Source organism: Fragaria vesca, linkage group LG6 (genome assembly GCF_000184155.1).
Source record: "Fragaria vesca subsp. vesca linkage group LG6, FraVesHawaii_1.0, whole genome shotgun sequence".
Lineage (NCBI taxonomy): Eukaryota > Viridiplantae > Streptophyta > Magnoliopsida > Rosales > Rosaceae > Fragaria > Fragaria vesca.
In genome coordinates this window covers 30,719,705-30,743,945 of record NC_020496.1, presented here as the reverse complement: position 1 = coordinate 30,743,945, position 24,241 = coordinate 30,719,705, and the positions used below count along the sequence as shown (strand labels likewise).

The window sequence follows — 24,241 nt, the reverse complement described above, 5'->3', positions numbered from 1 at the left end:
GAGTTCTTTCTTAGCCGCCGGTAGTTTTCTCATTTTGGAAATCTTAGAAAACGTCGTTGGGGTTGACATTCTTGAGTTTTACCAGTTTAAGAATCAACAAAATCTGTAGAAAATTTGCTTACATTATGCTTCGTAGTAAACTTGCAAAGGTAATTACCGAGTCGAGATATAAAAAGTGAAAGATTTTGGTATATTACTATTTGCTTTAACTAGGTGATGAAGTTTCTTTCAGAAAAGAAAGAAAAATGTCCACGACAAAAGTTAAAAACCTTAAATTATAAAAACTATCTTGTATCAAAATTTGGGATAGCAAATGTTTGAAACATACATGAGGTATAAACATAGATTTTACTGCTAAAAGAAAATGAATAATCAACTGCAGTCTGCAGATGTAAAGGCTATTGCCTACAGACTAAAGTTTTCCTGAAAGCAGGAAATCAATACCGCAGTCTGCAGAGCAGATGTAAAGGTATAGAATAATGTTTTCCTAATCCAAGCAGGAAAACAATACTGCAGTCTGCAGATAGATACACATATTTCAGTTGGTCAAGGGAACACGTTCTATTCCTAGACTGCTCAATGTCCTCGTCGAAACGAAAGGATATCTATTTTTCCAACACATGAATCTATGACATTCAAAATGAGTAGTGGCATTTAAAAAGTATTAAGACATCCAAATTATGACATTTAAAGTACTGAGACGGCATAAAACGAGATTGCTGCTCCCTGGTGTTAACCTCCTCCTCCTCTCTTTCGATGGTGGCCATTATCAATCCCTGGTTTAGCTTCTTAAACTCACTGCAGCGGCGCGTGAAGATTACTGGCTTTCAAGGTTAGGGGTTTGCTCAGTCCTTGTACTTATAAGGTGGTGTACTGAGGCGGCTTGAAAGACAAGGAAAGAAACCCTAGAGAAATTCTAGCTAAAAAGATACTATTATAACTTTATTGCTTGTAAAAACTCCAAAAAATCATGTTTTAGCAACGGTAAACCTTCCTAGACATAATTTCATCAATTTTTAAAGCGCATGATTTACAATGTGTGCTACTTGACGGACATCAAAAGGTGGTGTACGATTTTTTTGTTTGTTTCAATTTTCCCATTTTTTGACCTTGAAAGTCATAAATTGGGTCGGTCAATCCCAAATGAGGTGACGTTGTATCTAACTAGTTCATGCCCTACACTTCCGAGAATAACCAATGGTCATGTCATCCAGTCAGAACTAAATGAATAGTTCCCCTAGTCTCTAAATGTCAGGAGAGGAAAAAAAGTTGAGTAATTTAAACTCCATTCAAAAAAAGGCGAGGATAAAGTCACAGTACATTAGAATCTGTTTCTTTTCGTGTACCAACAAGACAGTACCATGGGAATCTCAAATTTCCACATCAGTGATCTCCTCAGTTCATTATATCATAATCATCTAGCTTGTCATTGTACTGCATAACCTTTCTCTTGATCTTGGATGAGTCCACCCATGTTATGAAGTCTTCCATATTCCTTGTCACAAGGAATGCTGGGTCAGTAACAGTCTCTGGACCCACTCTTATATGCCCTTGCTCAATGTATGTGACAGCCTCCTTCAGGTGCTCAGCAAACTTCAATCGCATCAAAACAGTTGAGAGTCTTCGTCTATACACATAGATTTCGGCCAGTAAGTTAACAGAGAGTCAGTATATCTCAAACATTTAAAGAAAATGGTCGTGTCCCCCTGGTATGTATAGTTTACCATCAGGATAAAATTACACTTTTTTTTGTTGATGTTCTGTTACCAACTTTTTCTGTGAAATATTACAAAAAAATCATTCAAAGGTGAAAGGGAAGCCATGTGAAAGAGCAAGTGATTACCTACAGAAGGATGACACCGATAATTTTTCACATTCTTTCAAGCTTTGCCTGGTCGGTATGACACCAATATTGTACCTGGCCATCAAATGTGAACCCTTTTAACTATGAATCACAACTTAATGAACCACGAAAAACTAACTTAATACTCACTACAAACTCGCATGGGTTGACTGTAATACAAATACCCTGACTCTAGAGAATGGCCAGCATAGCAACTGGCACTTGTTCTATAGATGTATTACCTTAGCCATGTCCAGGTGTAACACAACATTGCTTTTCTATGTTCTTTGTGTAAATGCACATCTAATTCATATCATTTTAGCATAATTTCTATAAACACAGTTGCATATGGATTTAAAAACAATTACTACTTAAAGCAAGATTCTAAGACCACAAAGCTTATAATCAAAATCACTATCAATACTACTGCTCTCTGAATCAGGGAGGGAGTCTTAGACACATATGGATATGATTAGATACATAACCAACTCTGCATTGCCATTCACGAAGTTGGAAGCTGTCTGTAATCTAGCAAACGGATATGAACCTAACGCTGACCGGAACCACAGCAATTTTAGCTTATATGGTGTGTACACACTACACACACACACACCAGACGTGAGCAGCATACAAATCTATTTACATAGCCACAACAAGTACCAAGATATCAGGTTTCTGCCAGTAGCTATGCTGCATAGCTAATACAATACTTAAGTTATCTGCACTTAGAAGTTAGAACCCAAATTAGTCTCTTTTTATATGCACAAAAATGAAAAAACTCAGAACCTGAGTCAAGTTCCTCGATTTAGATATCAACATTACTCTTCAGAATAATCCACGCAGACAAACATTTCCGGTATAGTACTCAAGAAACACACACATTGCAACATAACCTCAGTAGAACAGCCATAAAAAAGAAACTCACAGCTTCTCCAACAGCTTATCAGTCAATTCAATCCGAGTCGGGTCATTCGGGTTCATCTGCTTCAACATGTTCACCATCTTCTGAGTCGTCCGGCACACACTCGAATATCTGATCCAAAATTTCAATTGGGTTCAATTTATACAAAAGCTTAAGCAATTTTCAGAACAAGAACAAAATCAATGCCATGAATTTGAAGCTATTTAAAGTAAAACAAAGAAGATTACTTTTTGTAATCGTCGCGGCCAGTGACGTGGTAACGTTGCATAACCATGGCCTCTCTGTGACCTCCTTCTCTCTTCCATGACAGGAAGTCCACTTTCTTCAACAGCTTCTTCTCATGGTACTTGAGCTTCCTCATTGCCGCTCCAAAACCCTAGAAACTGAAACAGAGAAGATTGTGAGAAATTAACCTAGAAATTCGGGCATATCTTGCAATTGGGTTACAGAAATTGTGAAAAAGGAACAAAATTTACGAACCAGAATAGTGAATCGGAGAGAAGAGAGCTCGAGGATTAGAGAGAAGCGGCAGATTGAGGGGTTTAGGGTTTATGATGGTTAGGGCTATCCGGTGTGATAAGGACCACTGTTAGAACTCGGGACAGCTCATTCAGGTGATGCCACGTGGAAATATTTGGTCGGGTCGTATGGCTATGTGAATGGAGGCCCGACCCGCGAAATTAACTACTAAACTAACTTTTTCGATACATTTTGTTTATATTAAAATTTTACAGAGGTGATCTCTATAGGTTAATTCAATTTTTGAACGGTTAAAATTATGATTTACATCCGCAAAAATATATAAATAAGAGAGAGTACAGACACGCACGTACATATTAGTCCAGACGCAAGTATTTTCCTTTCGTCTTATCAAACCGAAACCGAAACATCAAACCAAAATAGACCGACTACCGAAATCAAAGCTAACGAAAACTATTAATACCCAAAAAATGGAAGTCATGAAGATACGAGAAGTCTTTGATTTGGTTTTGATCGGTTTCTATTTTCTAACTTTCTATTACGAATTCAAATACACTAAAAGTAAGTGTCAACAGAAGATACAATTAGCACGATCGGAAATAGGTCAATTCGCCAACATGAATGGCTCACTTCATGTATAGTCTCAGTTACATGATCACAAGATTGACATTTATGTTTTGTGGTATGGTATTGGGTGGTGTTCATGGGAGTCAATTCAACACTATGCAATTTAAATTGTGGTTTTTTTTATTTTTTAAACAACTTAAATTGTGGTTTTCACTATGGCAATTTACCTAATTACTTGTACCTACTTGGAATATAATTGTCACGTCATAGCTGGAGTGAGCATGAGTGTTTGAGAGCAAGCAAGAAGCACAATGTGGAGGAGCACGGACTAAACCCTAGATTAGGAAAGGGTGTAGCTTTCAGCCCCTCATTCCGTGACTAAATGAAGGGTGCTTGTGACAAAAGGGAGACAAGCAAGCCTTTATAATATGCTTGCTCAGGACTCATATGAGATCGCCGCTCATCTTTCGGTGAGGGCACAAGTGACAAACATGAACAACTTGATGTTACTTGTTTTATATTAGAATTTTATTTTTGAATTTTCTTTTCAGCTTCACGTAATTTAGTAATTTTTCGGTGTAATTTTATTATAAATTTTAAGAGGGTGAAATCTATGAGATTGAATGTAACGGAATTGAGATCCATTTTTTCTTCTTCATCGTTGTTGGGTTGGTCAAATTGACAAGATTTATCATAAAACGACATGCTTCAATTTCCACAATATATGCCTTAAGTATTGGTTTAGACAAAGATACTAACCATTTAAGATTGATCCATCTCCAGTTTGTAAATGATAAACTTGATAATAGTTGAGTTAAATTCAAATAATTTGATCAAACTATTTTCTTTTAGCAAGTCGTGGTGAGAGCATCCTAAATTTCTCAAAATGAAAATGCAAATCTTTGGAGGGCCAACCCTAAAATAGTACAATGTGATTCATCTATCATTTGGCTGGCCAAAAGATCCTTGATCCGATGACTTTAATGGTTGTTTATCTCTGCTGCAATATCTTATTGGAGAGACCAAGGTATCCAATACTCTCATCAAATTGCTCTGTCAACAATTGACACATAGAATCACGGGCATTTGTCACAATTGGAAACTCCAAAACTGTATTGTAACAAGAATCCTATAAACATGAGCACACAGACGTAGTCAGTGATCACAGACTTATTGAAAGAACTAAGAACAAGGCATTGACTACTTCGCCCCCATTTGTAACTGCATACCAAACCAAAAATCACTGAAAACCTGCAACCATCTTTCCCTTTGCCAAATAGGAAATAAAGCTTGTAATCACGAAAAAAAAGAAGGAAATAAATCAAAGAAATGCCTTGATTTCCTCCATTGTTTATGTTGCTTTAGATTAATCAGGATTGCTGAAATTGAATTTATTTCCAGACTAAGTAAAAGTTGAGCTGGTGGCGATGGGACAGCAATTGAGGTTAGCCACTACAAGTCTACAACCACCAAATTATGGTGTCCCCTTCAATTTATAATGGAATGATGAGCAATAAAATCACAATGCTAACACTGCAACCACTAATATGTGTACCTGTCACAAATCTCAGCAAAAAGACCCCAAACCAAGAACTGAAATGACCTTTCATCCAAAGGGTAACCTAGTATTACTTTTTTGACACATTTCTCTGGTACTATCTTCATCTTTTATACAATACAAAAAAGTACAGATTTTCATGAATTAGTAGTATTTGGATGGTTAAATATGAACATGTATCAAATTATTTTGGGGTGCATGCTTACTATATATTATCCTGATTCAGTGATTCTGATTTGGGTTCACAGCCAATGGTGACTTGGACCCAGATTCTGGTTACAAACTAGAATTGTGCAAAATACCAATTTGCTATAATCCAAAGTTTAGGTAACTTTTATTTGACCTTCATCCTATCCACTTTTACCCTTAAATCCTGCTGTTTAGAGATTCTATTATCCCTCAAATAAGTTAATCATTTACTGTATTCTAATTTCCTTCTGTTTTTGCTTATAAATGCTGACACATTTTAGGCCTTGAATGCAGCCTTTTTTCCCTGTTTCAGTCTCTCTCTGAAACCACAAGACCCTTCTTCTCTGTCTTTCCCATCCACATTTCTACATGACAAAAGCACCAAGTGGTCCTTGGGTGGATTCAGTTTCAAAGATTTGAGCTTTACTCCTTTTTCTCTTTCTGGGTTTTTGATCTGTTATGTTTGAGCAGCCTTTTCGTACAAGGTGACATTGGACTTGTATCTGAGAATTGGGTTGTGATTATTTTAGTGCCAGCTTTTTCCATCAGAATCAAGAAAGCTTTAATCTTTTTCATTCTTCCGAGGCGTTTCGTCTCTACGTGTCAATCACCTTGTCCTATACATATATAACATAAGACTTAGTAGTACTTGAAGAGTGTCTGACTTTGAATGCTGTTAATGACATTTGAAGAGTTTGGCTTCTGAAAGAGAAGGGCTTTTGTGTTTGAGTCTTTCACTCACAATGTGTAAAGCAGGGGACTTTGAGAGGTGCGATTACAGAACAGAGTGGAAGATGGGGTACAAGGTTTTGAGTAATGTTGAGAAATTGAAGAACTCTGTTCTGAGGATGAACTCATGGTTGTTGATCATGAGGGCAATTGTGACAGCTTTGGTTTGGGCCTCTGCTGTTCAGTTGATTGGTATTTGGTTGATTAGAGGTCCAAGAGTGTTCAAGGTTTGGCCTCCTTGTAATCAGTTAGACTTGCATGTTGCTTCTGAATTGCCTAGGCTTCCAATCCCAGTTTTCCCACCAAAGAGTGAGCTTCAATCTGATTTCTATTCACTTTAACCATTTTCTGTGAAAATTATAGTTCTGACTTCTAAGTTACTTTTGTTATAGGGGTATACAAGAATAATGGATATCTGATGGTTTCTTGCAATGGAGGATTGAATCAAATGCGAGCTGCGGTGAGTTTCTAGCTACTTGATCAAGGACATGTTTTAACAATGCAGTACTGTTTTGTGTTTCCACAATGTTAATTTCCTCAGTTTCTTAATTTTCTGTAGATTTGTGATATGGTTGCGATTGCCAGATACATGAATGTGACTCTTATTGTTCCTGAGTTGGATAAGAACTCGTTTTGGGCTGCAAGGTGAGGTTCATTTGTGTTTGAATGTTCTCATTGTGTATGATCTTATTGAGGATAAGAATGATCCTTCGTTTCTAAGCATGTTTTTTTTTCTTGTTGTGCAGTGAGTTTCAAGACATTTTCGATGTCAATCATTTCATTAGATCATTGAGAGATGAGGTTCGGATACTAAAGCAACTGCCCCCAAAGCTCAACAACAGACCTGCATACTCATTGCCACCTGTTAGTTGGTCCAACATTTCCTACTACCTTCATCAGGTAAAGAAGCATCTAACTCATCATCGCTTTAGTTTTCGATTTTATGACAAGTCTCACTGATTTATAGAGGTTTGTTTTTGAACAGATCCTACCGCTGGTACGGAAGTATAAAGTAGTGCATTTGAACAAAACTGATGCTCGAGTGGCTAACAATGGGCTACCTCTTGAGATTCAGAAGCTGAGATGTAGAGTCAATTTTCATGGTCTGAGATTTACTTCCCAGATAGAGGAAACCGGCCGAAAGCTTGTCAGAATTTTGAGAGAAAAAGGCCCTTTTCTGGTGCTTCATCTCAGATATGAAATGGACATGTTGTCATTCTCTGGCTGCAGCCATGGTTGCAACAGTGATGAGGTGGAAGAACTCAACACAATGAGGTAATTACCTATCTTTTATTTTCATCAGTTACATTTTTTACCACACTTTGCTTATAATTGTGGTTTGTTTTGCACATTGTTTAGATATGCTAATCCATTGTGGAAGGAGAAAGACATTGATTCCGAATTGAAAAGGGTAGAAGGCTTGTGCCCTCTAACACCAGAGGAAACTACTCTAGTATTGGTTGCATTAGGTATAGATCACAATGTTCAGATTTACATTGCTGCCGGAGAAATATACGGTGGAGATAGAAGGCTGGAAGGTCTGAAATCTGCTTTTCCTAATGTGGTAAGTAGAATTAGCAGAACTAACTTTTCCAACAACTATACATAGGTCTCTCATAACAATTTTTTTCTGTTTATGGAACAGGTCAGGAAAGAGACGCTGCTCGATCCTTCAGACTTGAGGTTCTTCCCAAACCACTCTTCACAAATGGCAGCATTGGACTACCTTGTGTCCCTTGAGAGTGACATTTTCGTCCCAACATACGATGGAAACATGGCCAAAGTTGTTGAAGGCCATCGCAGGTAATACATGATATACATAATGTTTTGTGTAGTATTACTATTCTGATGTACTTTGATGTGTTTGATCTGACTTGGGGATTTTTCACATTTCAGGTTCTTAGGTTTCAAAAAGACAATTTTACTAAACAGAAGGCTTCTCATTGGTTTGATAGATCAGTTCACTAGTGGATCATTGAGCTGGGATGAGTTCTCCTCCATTGTGAAGGAAGCTCACGCTGATCGAATGGGGAGCCCTAAAAAAAGAGTTTCTATTGTTGATAAACCAAAAGAAGAAGATTACTTCTACTCCAATCCACATGAATGCCTGCAACTGTTAGATGAGCCACTGAGAACTACATGATCCCATTCATGCCAAAGTCATGGTTCCCTACACTTTGTCATTGAGAATTTATACAGCCAGTGATTGCTTCATGATGTGGTCTAACTACTGAAAGGAATGGGGCTATGTAAATACAACATTGGGTTGGAGGTGAATTTGGGGCCTCTACCTTGAGACACTAGAAAGCATAATTTATAGTCTTTGATTGATTAAATAAGCTTTTTGTAAATAAGAATAATATAGTTGTCCCCTCATAATCTCCCATTCATGCAAGCATCAATTTTTGTAAGGGCAAACTAATCATGATCATATCATCTGAATGATGTTTTGTAATGGGGCAGCTCTCAAAAGCTGATAAGCATGATTAGGTTTCTGGATATTGGTTTCATTACACGAATTAGGCATGCCTAAACTAATCAACTATTCCATTTAATTGGGTCAAGCACCATGAGTCCATGGTGCAACCGCTTTTCAACATAAGCCGAATAATGAGAGAATCAAAAAATTTTCTTCTTTATAACATACAACGAATAAGCGACACTTTATCTTAGTTCTATTTGTCAATTTAATCTCGTTTTAGATTTATTGTCTTTAAGAATATTTCTCACACATTTTTCCTCAACCTATTTGCACTCCTTACTCACTGTCCATACTAACAAAACACATGAACCTACTACAAATAATTTGAAAGGGACAAGTACCTACACTGAGACTCATTAGCTTAACCTCATGTATTATACTCCATTGAATCCAGTTTCCCAAGTTGGATTAGATGATCTCCATCATTCCATGTCCATAACCCAAGTAGTTAGAAGTCTTAGACCATAACTTGTAATGTACCTCAATGTTTAGTTACACCATTATATAAGCGTTATGGTACACCAGCTCCATGCTTTCAATAAAAAAAATAGCCCATACATAATGATACGATCCTATAATTAGTGGCCACTGACTTCTCAGAAAGACTGGAAATACCATAACTTATTATTCCTCATCATAAGCACCAAAAGCACAAAGAGATGAGAATTCACAGAATTATGAAAACCAGTGGTGGTTGAAGAAATGATGGCAGTATTATCAATGAGTGATCCAAGAAATGAAAAACTTGGTGTGTGATCCAAGAAGCCACCGTCCACCAAGAATCTGGCATTTAGGTCTTCTAGCTCCATAGTCATATTCATATATATAAATATATATATATGGAGAGCCAAGAGCCAGTTGTAGTGTTTCTACTTGTAGTGTTCCACTCAAGACGATGACGCTGGCGGCCATTCTTGAACTTTAAACGTAGCTTTCGCAGCACACAAACAGGAGAGCGTATTCAGCGCACCTGGGTGCGCCGCGCACCCGTCCATCTCCGCCGTCTATTTGACGCGGACTTTTGACTTTTTCAAAATGGAGGCGGAGATGGACGGGTGCGCTGTATAATTTTCACACAAACAGCTCCAAAAAGGTGAAAGAGAGACTGAAAGATTCAAAGTCCCCACTCCTTAGTCTTCACTCCACTCTATTAGAACTAGGGTTGGTGAGAAGCTTAGAGAGACCCATTTCTGTCATGTTTTGTGTGATATGTTATGTCAGCTGTGATCATGAGGGTTGAGATTTGAGTGTAGATTCCACAAAGCATATATGAAGTTCTACCATGTTTTTCATTGTCATCTGCTAAAAAAAGCCTAAAATCATATCATTCTTGGGCGGAAATGTGTTTCAACTTTCAAATGTCTCACTTCCACAGAAAGTATAGATTTTTCACAGAAGTGATCCTCATTTGAGCAAGGTACTCTATCTATGTCAGACATTTCCCAATGTTAAAATGAGCTCTACAAAGTGATGTCAGCTAAGAAAACTGTGTTACAGTGTATCCCACCTCCCGAAAGTAGAGAAAAATGTGACGATAAACCACTACGAGGTTGAAGTATTGGAACTCATTGTGCAAGGAGGTATGATGTGAAGAGCACTCGTACTTGGATGGCATAGAGTGGAATTTGCTCCACAATGCGAGTACACATATGTATAGATTCCAAAATCCAAATGATGGTAACATGACATTGTAATAAGAAAAACGCAACATAAACAAATGAATATCTTAGGCATCTATCTAGGAAAACCCCTGCACAAGGCGCACAAACATGTACAATTGACCCGGACCTAGTTGTCTGCGGGTCATGACCTTACAAAAATGACCCGCCCAAGAGGTCCAACCCACCAAAAAGCAAAGAAAACTAAGAAAAACTGGAGACTTGGTACACTAGCTTTCTCCTGTTCTAAATCGCTTATGAGCTTGTTCAAAGTTCTCGTTATAGCTGCTAACTTGAGAATGCGTCATCATTTGGTTGTTCAAGCATTGTCTGAGATGAGCCTGAGCACCAACAGAACATAATAGAATAATCAGGAGTTTAGAGACACGCAGTTCAACGACATTCTAAAAAGCCTAGCAGATTCAGCAATCACACTAAATTAGGCTCAAGTAGATTGGCTAATTAAAGATTCTAACAGAACCTGTGAACTAGATGCCATTGATTTCAGGCCACCGCCTGCTCGATTTCCAACATCAAGTTCAACGTTGATGCTGGCCTGGGACAAGTCCACACCAGAGGATCGCAGTGACAGGGTCAGATTATTCAAAACCCTGATCAACAAAAACCCAGCTCAGTAGTGTGTTTCTTATAAAGAAAACCCAGCTCAGTAAAGAGCACACAAGTCAATTGAATATTTAGATGAAACAAATCTATAAATTACGCAGGGACTAATTATATAACATGCAGCACGATTACATTTGCTAAAGTCTGTAGGAAAATTCTTCATTTATTAGCATAGTGCTTGGGCCAATGGTAACTGGAGAGCCTAGGTTTTAACATGTAACTTGGTCTGTATTGAATTTTCAGTTCACCCATCAGCATATAACTTCTCCTTATGAAAACCATGTATAGAATCATTGGGACTAATGAAGTGCCTATTCCTATCTCAACCAGCAATATGTCTGAAGTTTCAACTCAAAAGTTTGCATGCTTACCATAGATTATCACTTGGGGTTACTATGACACTAGCACATCAGCAGATATATGTATTGTTGGTGTATCAGCATGTAGATATTATGGCCATGTCATCAAACATAGTGGCAAACAAGCTTAAGAGTAAAGATGGGCTGGCATAAGTATTTACTCCAAGCTTATGGTCTAGTTATTAAGAAATTCTTGTGAAAGCTCACCCTTGAGAGTAGGCACTTGAGATGCTAACCGTTTTACTTTCATCCTGCCTATTAAGTTTACTGTCTGTAACCATTGTTGACGTAATACCCGGCCACAATTGGTATTGGGATTGAGAAGCCGTGTTCTCAGCATCAGAATTAGATTCTTGCAACGGTTGTGTGGGAGCTCCAAAACTCTCAATAGTGTCAAAGATGTTTTGCTGGTTCATATTAGGAATGGATGGAGTAGCTAGCCCACGAATGTGATCTAGTGCTTTGTATACAGCAGCAGAGTCCAAGTCAGATTCCACTGAGTTTTGTGCATTGGTGAGCATCGCGGGGGAGACAACAACATTATTCTCCTGACCAGAACCATTGTTCATGCCTTGAGAGTGATCTGCAAAATTTTCTCCAAGCCTATTATGATGACTTTTCTGTTGAAAGCAAATCGGAGTTCAGTAAGTTTCCACTGGACAGAACATAGTTAATCAATATGATTAACATCCATGTAGACTATGTAATAGTTGCAAGTCATATATTTATCTAAACAGCCAGAGAACAATTGTGCTGTTGTTTTAGTTTCTGTTTTTCTAGGCACGAGAGGGCATCATGCCGCTATTTACACACTTAAAACATAAAGAGCACATATTAATTGTTAAAATCAGAAGTAACCTCTTGAAATCCTAAAAATTATGTATTTTTATCCTAAGTATCTCTATACATCAATTTCACTAGAAACACTCGTGTGTTCTGTTTCAAAACTGGGTTCTAACGCGTTTAGGTGTAAAGTGAACCCCATGAAAGTATGAAACTAACATGCAATGAGAACTTTATAGTGTTGGAAAAGTAATGAAGATTCCAACACTATTGGTGTATGGCAGATGCACATGAGAGAAAACACAACACACATCATGCGTAAGAACTTTACCCATGGGGTCAATTTTGTTGGCTCTGGACTCCATTTTTGGTATGAACCCTCATACAAGTTTATCTTCTCATGCAAAAACTGTATATACTCTATAACCTGCATTATAAACACCATCATGTTTCAAAAGGATAACAAGGAAAATATATTGCCACCGCATAAGAAGAGAGTGCCGGAATATTTACCTCCAACAAGAATGAAGCCTTATCTCTTTTCTGATCATTTTCGGGTATGATCTCTCTCAACTTTTGAAATCTGCCTCAGAAAGATGTATTGCTGAGGTGAGTGAAGAGTTTATGCCCATGCAACTAAAAAGAAAGATCCGCATGGCATAAAAGAGCAGCAAAAGATGATACAACAATAATGCAAGACAACTATCACTACCACCAGGACTTAATGTGAAAACAAACGAGGCTGAAGAATCAAAGACTACATTCTATATTCAACACGCAATGCCATACCATCCTAATAAACTTGGTAGGAAAGTGCTTGCTTGCACGAAATGCCGTTGTGCTCAAGATAACCAGATATGCTGGAAATTGTTATCAAACAAGATAGAACATTTGAAAAGAATTTGGAAATATGACACCAAGTTTCAAATCAAAAGTGAAAACCAATAGACTCACCCCCCAGAATAACACTAAAATCTATTGCTACAACCAAAATTCGACAATCTATCAATTTTTCAGGAACATGTCCGTTTGCATCTTCCACAACATACGCAGAAATGAAGCTTCTCGCGGAAGTTACAGACCAGTAAAACAACACCAAATTCGATCATGGAAACTACAACACTTCAAGTTCTAATTATAGAAGGTGTCATTTCCTCAAAAAAGCAAAAAGAGCACAAATATGACAATGACTACTCAGCCACCCTTCACACATACAATTTCAGATGTCAAACCCAACACCAATTTCCCACACCTATCCTGAACTAAAAAACACAACTATTCGCATCGAAAAAAAAAAAAATCAAACAACAATTTCAAAAAGAAAAAACAACAAAAAAGAAAGATTGAGCAAAAGCAAGCAAGCTTGCCTCTCGTTAATCTTGCTCCTCCTTCTCTGCTCCGTTTCGGAATGTTTCAACCGGTTCTTCTCCCTCCCTTGCCCTTCTCCTCTCCCTGCCAAATCTCATTTTCTCATACCTCACTATCTAAATTCCTCAACCTCAAAACAATTTCACAACAAAAAAAAATTCAAAAAAAAAAAACCACACCTGCATGATTCTCCTCATCATCGTCTTCAAACTCATCATGGTTACCCTTGGAAGCCTTCGCCATCTCCAACACACACTTCAAAATTACCACAAACTCCTATCAATTCTTCATAACAAAACAAAACAAGAAAAAAGAAGCCGAATTTGGAGAGGAAGAGAGAGAAAGGGAGTACCTTTTGAGCTGGGAGGAGTGAGTGAGAGTGATGCAGAAATGCGGAGCGGGTCCGAACCCGGGTCGGGTCCGACTGGGATTTTCACAGAAACGCCTAGTCTTGCTGGAGCTTTTCTCTCTTTGCAAATAGTGACACTAGGAATGGGGGGAGCCCTAAAATAAGGGAGTTTTATTTAGTATTTAATTGCGTTTAATTATTCTGCTTTTTAGTGCTAATTAGAGAGAGATTAGAAATTAATTAATTTTCTCCCTTCTTTTCTGATGGTGGTGGCCGCTGCTAATTTGACTCGCCCACCGCGCCTAAATGGAGGGGCGGCACGCGTGGCACGTGACTAGCAGAAGGTTTTCTGTTGGGAGATGTCTCTGCTGTGGATGGTTGACATGTGTTGCAATAACATTTCAAGGTTAAAATTACCGAACTAGAAAAAAATAACATGAAAAACTGAACCGAAACTGTTCTAGGATATTCTGTATCTTTCTAGATATTCTTTATGTATGTCTTGTCCTTATGCCAATAGGATATGTAGTTAGACTAAATCTATGTATTCATATCCTTACCATATTGGTATTGTGTAATTCTCTATATAAAGGGCTCGTATCAATGAATAAGATGATGATTCTCATGTCATCTCTTTATCTCTACACATTATCTTTCATCACGTTATCATGCACTTTGTTCTAATCCTAGAACTAATAGCCCACCATTTTTTTTTCCAAACCCTAAAAATCAAACCCGGAGGTTCTCGGCCCTGCCTCGGCCGCCGCCGCCGTCGTCGCTTCCCGGCCGTCCACTCCGCTGCTTTCTTTTCATCTGATCAAGCATCCAAGTGTTTACGGTATGTTTATTTTACAATCCTAAAACTCTTCCAAGTTCAATAACCTCGGGGGAGATAAAGTGCTTTCTCCCCTTCTTCTACTCCATTCTATGCTTGGGTTGATGTATTTGCAGGTACCAAAAATCCCGGAATTTTATTCGCGGGTCAAGAGTGTGTTTGATCACTCTTGTTTCCTTGTCCGGGTTGTGTATAATCAACCCCGACCTATCACCGGATTGTGTTTGATCAATCCGAGGCCTTTTTCCGAATTGTGTTTGATCAATTCGCGGTTTTTCCGGATTGTGTGTGATCAATCCGAAGGACAAACCATTAAAAGCATTGTTTGTGACCTCTATCGAGTCTCATAACCGCTTGGTTTTGTATGCAAGAGCAATGTAACATTCTGCTCCTTTGAGTTTTGACGTACTCGATGCCTAAGGCGAATCTTTGATTGGTATATGTGGAACCTTTCATTGCAAAGGATTAAACCACATGGTTTGACCCCCAGGCTAACAAGCCTAGATGCCGAGATTTCACATCTCATGCGCTCAAAGTCTTTGACGCGCCACATCGACAAGCCTTCAATGGCAATCTGTGTAAAAAGTAATAACCACAAAGTACTGTGGAATGCACTCATGGAGCGTTTCTTGAAACGTCCATATAACTCTACTTGTTGAGTTATTAGTCAAGTGGATTGCTTACCACCTTAATTGACTACATATTGTCGATGATCTTTTGTGGCATCATGATCCATAACCTTTAGCGGATTCGATCATCATCAAGTTCTTTAGGTCCTCCAAGTTGGTTTGGAATTACCAACGAGACTTGATTTTGATCATACAAACGGGAATTATATATACGCTAATGTGATAAACTTATTTGAGATTATCCCCTAATGTGGGGACAACAATATGGGTCATGGTAACGGCAGAAAACGTCGTGCCGATGTCTAGAAAAGAGGGGGAGGTGTCGCCGGCTCTAATAGCGACACTCCCGGTCTAGACACCATTTTGTCAAAACTACTCACGTCAGCTCATGACAATGCAATCGTTGTGGATCTTCGGATCACTGGTTCAAGATTATCAAGCTCCTTCAAATTGTGAATGCATACAAAAAGGTATAGAAAATCAATATGAGGACAAGAACGTCATCCTCATGATCGCGAATTTCAAAGATTCAGATCCTGCTCTAGCTACCCATGACTTTGACGTCATCGACTAGACATTGATTTTCGTTCTAAGCTATATGTACTAAGGCGTTGTATTGATGTCCTTCGTCTATTTGAGACCTCGATGTATTCACATTAGCAATAACGAATGCCTTGAGAATTTTTTCGAAGTTATGAAACTATTCTCTTCTTATGGTTCGTATTGATTTACAAAAAAGATGTATATTCTTACATCATCCTTAGAGACATGGCATATTGTGCGGATTTTGGTCCCTTCCTTTGAAGGTGACTCATGGCACCGCATCCTCAAAGAGGATCGCCCACGTGTTTCCGGTTAAGTCTTATATCCTATAGCGGATTTTCCATCATCAATTATTCAACTAGGCTCATCCAAGCTCAGTGTGATGTCTTAGAATTGTCCGAAATTAAGGAGATAGTGGTTTCAAGTGTGCATCGCACTACCGACCCTCCACGGATATGCCTGGTCATACTGACTTGGAGTTACCTAAAGTTTTTGATTTTGGATCCCCCTACACTATTAAACCAATTGCCGTCTTGTAAAAGACGTTGAAGACTTATCAAAACTGGAAAATTATCATCATGATCGAATCCTCTTAGTCCTCTGAGTTAGTTTATGTTCATGTCAGGGAGCTTTTGCTAACTAGTCATGGAGTTTACGACCTTAGAACGACCGAAAGGACTTGGTTTTGATCATACACACGTCAGTTTGGCTAAGGCAAAAGCCTACACGCCACCTGCAAGCTTTACAGCTTCGCATATGCCAATTCTGTGAAAAACAGCAATCTGTCCCTTCTGGACAGTCAACTTCGTTTGAGTTTTGTGAACAGCTCCAGACGAACCAGACAGTGAGCTTTATATCATTGGAAAGCTCTACGAGTCTAGTTTTCAGAACTTTTCGCGGTTCATCCATATCTATTTTAACGAATAAGTTATGGCTGTTTTAGTGCGCAAAGGTCATTCTGCGCGGAAATTTTTATGCACTCTCGGATTGCAGCTTTTCGTAGCTTCTTTCAATCCTTCTAAACGCTTCAAGTGGAACTATTAACTCGCCTATCTACTCTTTCTTCTTGTAGATATGTGAGTAGATATGTCTCATCGAGACATTGAGTGCTTCGCAGATAGTGGAACTATCCATAACATTCTAAGGAACCGGCAACTATCTTTGGATTTTATGTCTTTGTAAATCTTCTGTGACTACAATGATTGAATCATACCGGTCATTCAAGGACGCGGTTTAGCTTAAATCTTGATGCCTCATGGCACCATGATCAATGTCACAGATACCCTCTATGCATTGAGAGGCAATCGAACCATATTGAGCTTTAAAGACATTCCTGCTAATAATTTTCATTTGAAAACACATTGTGAGAATGAACAAAAATTCTTTTGTGTATACCTTCTTATGAATGCAGACTGAAGCGCATCTTGGAGAAATTCATGAGTCAATCTAGTGGACTGTACGTCACTATGATTCGAATATCGAATCCCATGTTGTCACCAAACATGATATTTGGGACACTGACTCATATAGGCTTTGGTTTGACCAAATTGGTCAACCGGGAAGAGATATAATGGTCCAAATTTTGAGAAATTCTCATGGACATCCATTCTTCCGCTCAAAACGAAGACATTCGAGATCTAGCATCACCATGAAGCATGGTGGTGACCCGGGGGACATTGACGTCACCCAAACACGACTCCAACTTCTTGGAGGTCGTCCGGTCAATTCCTCAAGCAATTGAGGTGCACCGGCCTTTTCTCGATGTCGCATTGGCCCCCTGCAATACTTATTACTCGTTTTGAAAGCTTATTCTTTAGCTAAATTAGGAGTGAGACCCTCCTACGGTAAATAACACAAAAGTGAATATTCTATTCTTACATAAAATTATGTAGATAGATACAATCAACCTGCGGACACCTTTTATGCTTTATGGTGTTGGTTGAAGTGTTAACACACTGGTCATGTGTTACACTATTATTTACTATTTATGCTGCTTATACTTTTACGGGCTCACTACCCATTCTTTAAAGAAGTTTATCGGGATGTAAGTTGAAGTGTCATGTACCCCATGTTCACACGCAATACGGTCTCACCAAGGCTACGACTAAGCAACTTTAGCTTGTCGCTCGAACATTATTGATGCGCACCAATCTTTCTATTGCGTCTTGGGGCTATGCAATATTTGCATGCAGCTTTACTATTCATCTACGACCCACCATCATTGAATATTTTTGTACTACAGCTCGTGACTGTGTACCAGGATTGCAATCCTTGAGCTCAAACAAGATTAAAACGGATCTCCAATCCTTAAGCTCGGCTAGATGTTATTTCTAGGTGCCAAATCGCATTGCCACTACGTATAATGATGGGTCATTTGAGATGAACAAGTATTAAGGTTGGATGTGAACCTCCACCTATAATCCGCATATGTAGAAACCTTGCCAGGCAATCTCTTTCACCGCTATATTGTGGATGGTCACTTTGATGAGACAATATTCCCGCCGTTAGGGGGAGATAAGAACACAAGTGTTCAAATGGAACGATGTGAATTATCGTGGTTTGTCCCCACTAAGTCTCATCTTGATCCCAAATGCTTAAAGTGTTAAAGTGACAAGATCACATGCTGCAAATATGTCTGCAAGGATTGATGTCCTACAAAAGGACATGGTGCGACCAAAAGGTGTTGGTCTTGACGCCATCACCATGGATGGTGATATAGTGACGCCATATAGTGGCAAAATTGGTGTCACAAGGCCGTGTGGCTCCCCAAAAGGAGGGAGACCCTTAGGTTCGATACTTTCTCGCACTAGGAAGAAAACGAGCTTGGCACAACCTGATCCATTGATTAGTGATACTCAAATCCGTCTCATGAAGTCTGAATTGTGATTATCGTTGGGGGACGCCTTAACGTCAAATCCAATCCATATAAAGATCTCTTCAAGTATTACACTAGTGTACATGAGGACCTGGGATAATTAGTCTACTATCGAACCACCCTTCGTTGATGGATATCAACTTAGTTGATTGGCCTAATGAAAAGATGTGATCCAGCATAACAAAGAGATAGGTCCTTGGGCAGGTGATGCCGACACCGCAAGCTAAACCTTATCAACTATGCCTTTGTTAGATAGCGTAGTGAGAACAAGAGCTTAGACTCACCTTATGGCGCAAGGTCTCTCACTAACAAGCACTAAGATCGACTACGATAAGATATGCTTTCGTAATGGATGTCATTGAACTCCACTACTTTGTTAGTTTGGTAGTTTCCGAATAACTGAACATGCAGCCTATGAATGTGGTCATAATAACATCTCTACGGGATCAGAGATATGCATGAAGGTCTTGAGTAGACTTCATTCATCCGAATCAAGTGGCTCCAAACCATAGGAGCATGCGTTTGCTAAATGTATTGAAACGCATATGGACTCTACTTGATTTGGAAGGGATATGGTGAATTATGCCTTTGCGTGTTCATTTCGGATTTACATAGACTCTTGATGGATCAAGAGATGCTAATATGTATCAACATCCGAAAAAAAAGATATTGGGAAGACACAGTCTCGATAAGGCACTCGATGACTGTATTGATGATGATTTTCCATCAATCGGCTTAGGCTCTCTATAACAAGTGAGGCCTACATATACTCCCATGATTAGTCAAAGTCTTTACTCTAAAGAGAGATCCGTTGTTTTGTCTAAAGCAAGATGACAAATATGTGTTAAGAGATGGAGTTCCCATCTAAGTACAATAAGACGCATCAATGTACTCAACACAATACAAAAAACTTGACATCTTATTCGCTATGAAAAGTTGGAAAGCTAAGTGTAGCTATGCGCCCACGCAATGCCAATGTAATGGCAGTAACTCCTTTTTCAATACTTAATGGTATGAAAGGTTGAGGCTTATTCTATCCCTACATAAGAAAAACACATCAATAGCAAAATCAGAATCTGCCAAGTTTCGTAGGTCAAGCTCCACGGGACCTACAGGAAACCTCACTCACTGGAAAATGGTGAAATTGGTACCATTGGAAAGGTCTATGTGTCTACTTTCCAGGGACACCAACCATTTGATCATACCTATCATATTGAGTGAGTTATGGCCGTTTTCGTAAAATAGGACAAATCTGTCCGAGAATCTGATTTTGGCAAAACAGTCAACTTCGACGGGACTTTGTGAATAGCTCCTGACGAACCAGAACGTGTGTAATATACGGTTGGAAAGCTCTATGAGTCTAGTTTCTAAAACTGTTTACGGTTCGTTCATATATATATTTCCTAGAAGAAGTTACGGCTGTTCTAGTAACTGAAGGTCATGCTACGGGGAAATCTAATTTCCTGCACGAACTTATGTTTTGAGTTCACAAGCGGCCTTCTCCTCAAGATCTAAGTGTAAAAGATCATTTGAGGACCATACGGCATGATTTAGTTAATCATTGCCTAATGCCACATTTGAAGACATGTTAAAGAGCATTGACATGCTAAGTTGTTGAAATTTCCGTGATTAGTAAGAATCAAGAAGAACCCTATGATTGATGTAAAGATCAGGAGGAGGTGCGAACTTCAGGGGGAGTCTAGCACATACATATATGTCACTATCAAATGTGAAGGGTGTGTTGTACTCTTTTTCTCCTACGATCAAGGTTCAGTTTTTCTCCCACAGGGTTTTTGTGACTTGACGAGGTTTTTGACGAGGCAACAGATCAGCAGAATCGGCATATCAGCGCGCGGCACAAGGGGGAGTGTTCTAGGATATTCTGTATCTTTCTAGATATTCTTTATGTGTGCCTTGTCTTTATACCAATAGGATATGTAGTTAGACTAGATATATGTATTCATATCCTTACCATATTAGTATTGTGTAATTCCCTATATAAAGGGCTCCTATTAATGAATAAGATGATGATTCTCTTATATCTCTTTATCTCTACAGTTTATCGTTCATCAGAAACGGATTTATTGATGTGAATTAACTTTTCGTTTACTTGTTTTTTCAGCCAAGAAAATCGATTTAGTATGTGTTTCTATATTTTGGGTTTTGGATTTAAAAACGAAATGAGTGTAAACATAAATCGGTGTAGGATTCGTACTTTCGTTTATTTTATCGGTAGTTTTTGTTTGTTATTTTGTTCAAGTTGTAGTTTTTGGTGAACGGAGGTAAAGATTTGACGGAATAAACAAGGATTTGTTACTTCACATTTTTGACATAATGAGTGAGAACTACCACTAGACTAATTGAATCTTTACTTTGCTTCTATTCGATTAAGTAGTTGATAAGATCTCTTGACTATGCCAAATTCACTAACCTACAATGTATGTTGGCAAACGTTAAGCTCATAGCTTATCAACTATAGTGCTACACGTACCAACTGGGATGAGCTGATGAAAATTTCATCATGAAACGTGCTTGGTGTTCAACTATGTATTGGAAAACCATTTCAGCAGAACTGACCTGTACGTTGCAGTACTGAGTGCTTTGTTGACTAGTCTGCTTCCTCCAATGTTTCTTCTTGAGCCAAGTTCTTCACCACATTTCCCCTATCAAAGTCTAGGAAAAACTTTTGGCCGAACTGTGGAATTCACGTTTGTTTTAAGGTGCTATTTCCTATTTTGAAGTTTTCCAATGAAATCTCTTCCAAAAAATTCTTAACAATGATGCTTACAAAGACGATTAAGAAAGCAACCCATCACATGGGAAAATTTGCATACAGTGCTTAATGGGAACAACGCAAATGTACCAGTAGCTAGGTAGAAACTAGAAAATGAATGTACAGATTTCAAAGCTCAACAGAACGGAACAAACCGTGCCAACATAGTATTAACCTGGCTAGTAACAGTACCAAACCCAAAAGCTAACCATTTTTCTGTGTCATCATCAGCTTTCTCAAAGCTGCAGGCAGATTCAAGATTATCTTCAGGGAACTACACAACTCTCACCTCATTGCTCTCACCCAACCTCCTTCTTGACCCATATTCCACACTATAACATCAAGTTCCAGATGGAGCTCAGACATTTGTTCCCGCAGGTTGGGCGTGTTGTAGCAGTCTAGGCACTGGAGTTGGCCACCATGGGAGCACAATTGGAAATTGATAATGATAGAGGACATTCTCAACCAGCGTTGACCAATCACTTGTTCGAATGTTGTACCTGACAACGTCTTTGCCTATGAACAGATATATAACATCCTCGTTATTGGGATCTAAAAACAGTAATTGAAGTCCATCATAACCCGGAAACATTCTTAAGTCCAGTGAATAATTTTTTATACCTTCCAAACATAATTGGCCAGCTCCTCCACACAGTTCTTCTTCTTTCAACTTCCGAACAAAGAAAGTACAGGTATTATGATGATAGTCGCACATGTGTAGACACCCTCTGAATTCACCAAAGTAGCGAAGTACAAAAGACTCTTCTGGATCATCAAATCGAATGAAACGAAAGTGATCAATGATACTATTGTTGATCCTGAATGGGTCCAACCCCAATAGAAAGTTTTGATCACCAGGTTCATCACCCACAAAATACAGCAAGCCATTGTAAGTGAAGCTCCTTTCTATAGGGACGGTGTCACATATAAAGCCTGATGGTATTGATATAGTTGACGTTATCCATTCACCGGTATCAGAGGAGAAGATTTGCACTTTGAGTTTGCGGACAGATTTGTTAGGAGGAAGAACTAATCTCACTATCCTGCACCTATACTCAGCATTAACCTGAATCAAACTTCCTCCCTGATCATCTTTCGTACAGTTATAGTAAGGAAGATCACACATGAATCCCACTGGTGTATACTTGTAAACTCGAGGAGGGGGAGGAACAACAACCCACTGAATTGTGCTCGGATTGCAGATGTAGTAATCACGTTGATAAAAGCCCAACTCATTACAGCACAAAACTAAGTCATTATACGTAACTACCACGTGCGGCTCTTTTTCCAAGTGGTGGACACTCATGAGTCTCTCAAACAACAGAGCTAATGGCTTGGTGGACGATGACAATCTAGTAAGGTACTCCTCCCCTCTGTCGGTTATCAGAGTACGAACTATTGGAGTTTGGTCACGATCACTCTGGAGACATAGAAAGCGGTGAAGAAAATAAGGACCGGACATGACATTGCACCAACGCTTGGACACGCGCTTGCATTTTGAAACATACTTATAGCATGGAAGCCGGCAAAGAATTTCAACCAGCACAACATCCGGGAGATCTTCAATTTCAATATTCACCAGTTCAGAGGCCGGTGCTGCTCCCAAGCTCGAATGGGATTTTCTAGAGCAGATTCTTTTAGTACTATCACCACCTCTCATGGCAGCCGGAACCAAATAATCAAATCTAGGTGTGCTAAGATATTCCTATCACAAACTGCGGAACATATACAAAAAGTTCAAAACATCTATAGCATTATATCTAGACATACTGAGATAACCATGAATTGGCAAACAAAGTATCTATAATTTAATCACATTTCTTATAAACAGATCAGGAATACTAATCAAAACAGGGTAAAATAGAAAGGTTTAAAATTGCTGAATAGATAAACATGAAGATTAAACAAGTATTGGAAATTTAGAAGATGATATGCATACACAGGGAAAGATCAAAACTTGAAGATAATTTCTTTTTTCAGGCAATCAGAATTCAAGGATTTGTGACAATTTGGTAGACATGAAGAAAATTGAAATGGAATTATACCAAGGATTAGGGTTTAGGGCCTCTAAAGTTGAGAGCTTTAGAGAGATAATTGATGTTCAGAAAGAAGGGGAAAGTTGGGTACCTTTGTGGGTATTAGTTTGAATGGTTGCACAGGGAGATTGGGGAGCTTTCTTCTGGAAATGATTGGAGATCAAGGGAACGGCGATTTGAGCTGCATTGTGATTTGGGAGTCTGAGAGTGTGCTTGAGTGCTTCGGTTACAATTCGGGAAGACGATGGGGTTTTTTATATGGAGGTGGGTTTGGTCAAGCACGTGACTGAGAATTGAATTTTTTTTTTTTTGATAGAGAGTCTTTCACAACGTCAGAACAAAGAGTAAAATATTGATGATTATGAAAATATCGTCCGTTTAAAATATGGAAATTTCAAAAAAAAAATTTGGGAAAGCATCGATCAATAAAAATTTGACGAAAACTATGGAAACTCGCATAAGACATAAACTTTCAAGTTACCCTTTATTTTATTTGACAATTTCCTTACTCTATAAGAAATATTGTTTACATAATACATTAGATGAGGTGAATTAGTATATAATCTATATATAACTTATTATGTGATACATAAACTTTCAAGTTACCCTTTATTTTATTTGACAATTTCCTTACTCTAT

At 38.6% G+C, this 24,241-nt stretch overlaps 4 protein-coding genes across 5 annotated transcripts; 1 reads left to right on the top strand and 3 right to left on the bottom strand.

Moving 5' to 3' along the window:
• Window positions 1–1,269: 1,269 nt before the first annotated feature.
• LOC101309368 (U3 small nucleolar ribonucleoprotein protein IMP3-like) lies at window positions 1,270–3,368 on the bottom strand. The gene is made up of 5 exons (XM_004304147.1): window positions 3,246–3,368; window positions 2,993–3,148; window positions 2,769–2,876; window positions 1,844–1,918; window positions 1,270–1,627 (listed from the first exon to the last, which is right to left on the bottom strand). The coding sequence occupies exons 2-5, from the start codon at window positions 3,124–3,126 to the stop codon at window positions 1,396–1,398; spliced, it is 549 nt and encodes a 182-aa protein (XP_004304195.1). The 5' UTR covers window positions 3,127–3,148; window positions 3,246–3,368; the 3' UTR covers window positions 1,270–1,395.
• A 2,934-nt stretch (window positions 3,369–6,302) lies between these two features.
• Window positions 6,303–8,734, top strand: LOC101291856 (uncharacterized protein At1g04910-like). The gene is made up of 8 exons (XM_004306004.1): window positions 6,303–6,597; window positions 6,681–6,748; window positions 6,848–6,933; window positions 7,035–7,188; window positions 7,274–7,563; window positions 7,648–7,852; window positions 7,934–8,091; window positions 8,185–8,734. Exons 1-8 carry the CDS (start codon window positions 6,303–6,305, stop codon window positions 8,429–8,431), a joined length of 1,503 nt encoding a protein of 500 aa, XP_004306052.1. The 3' UTR covers window positions 8,432–8,734.
• A 1,684-nt stretch (window positions 8,735–10,418) lies between these two features.
• LOC101309071 (transcription factor BIM2-like) lies at window positions 10,419–14,041 on the bottom strand. The gene is made up of 8 exons (XM_004304146.1): window positions 13,915–14,041; window positions 13,742–13,817; window positions 13,562–13,646; window positions 12,708–12,777; window positions 12,526–12,621; window positions 11,619–12,031; window positions 10,910–11,039; window positions 10,419–10,769 (listed from the first exon to the last, which is right to left on the bottom strand). Exons 2-8 carry the CDS (start codon window positions 13,803–13,805, stop codon window positions 10,659–10,661), a joined length of 969 nt encoding a protein of 322 aa, XP_004304194.1. The 5' UTR covers window positions 13,806–13,817; window positions 13,915–14,041; the 3' UTR covers window positions 10,419–10,658.
• A 7,714-nt stretch (window positions 14,042–21,755) lies between these two features.
• LOC101308595 lies at window positions 21,756–23,800 on the bottom strand. 2 transcript variants are annotated; one of them, XM_004304144.1, is made up of 2 exons: window positions 23,694–23,800; window positions 21,756–23,281 (listed from the first exon to the last, which is right to left on the bottom strand). In XM_004304144.1, exon 2 carries the CDS (start codon window positions 23,224–23,226, stop codon window positions 21,925–21,927), a length of 1,302 nt encoding a protein of 433 aa, XP_004304192.1. In that variant the 5' UTR covers window positions 23,227–23,281; window positions 23,694–23,800; the 3' UTR covers window positions 21,756–21,924. The 2 variants fall into 2 exon arrangements, with proteins under 2 accessions (XP_004304192.1, XP_004304193.1); XM_004304145.1 differs by lacking the exon at window positions 23,694–23,800 and having other exon boundaries at window positions 21,756–22,082; window positions 22,188–23,493.
• Between the last annotated feature and the right edge of the window lie 441 nt (window positions 23,801–24,241).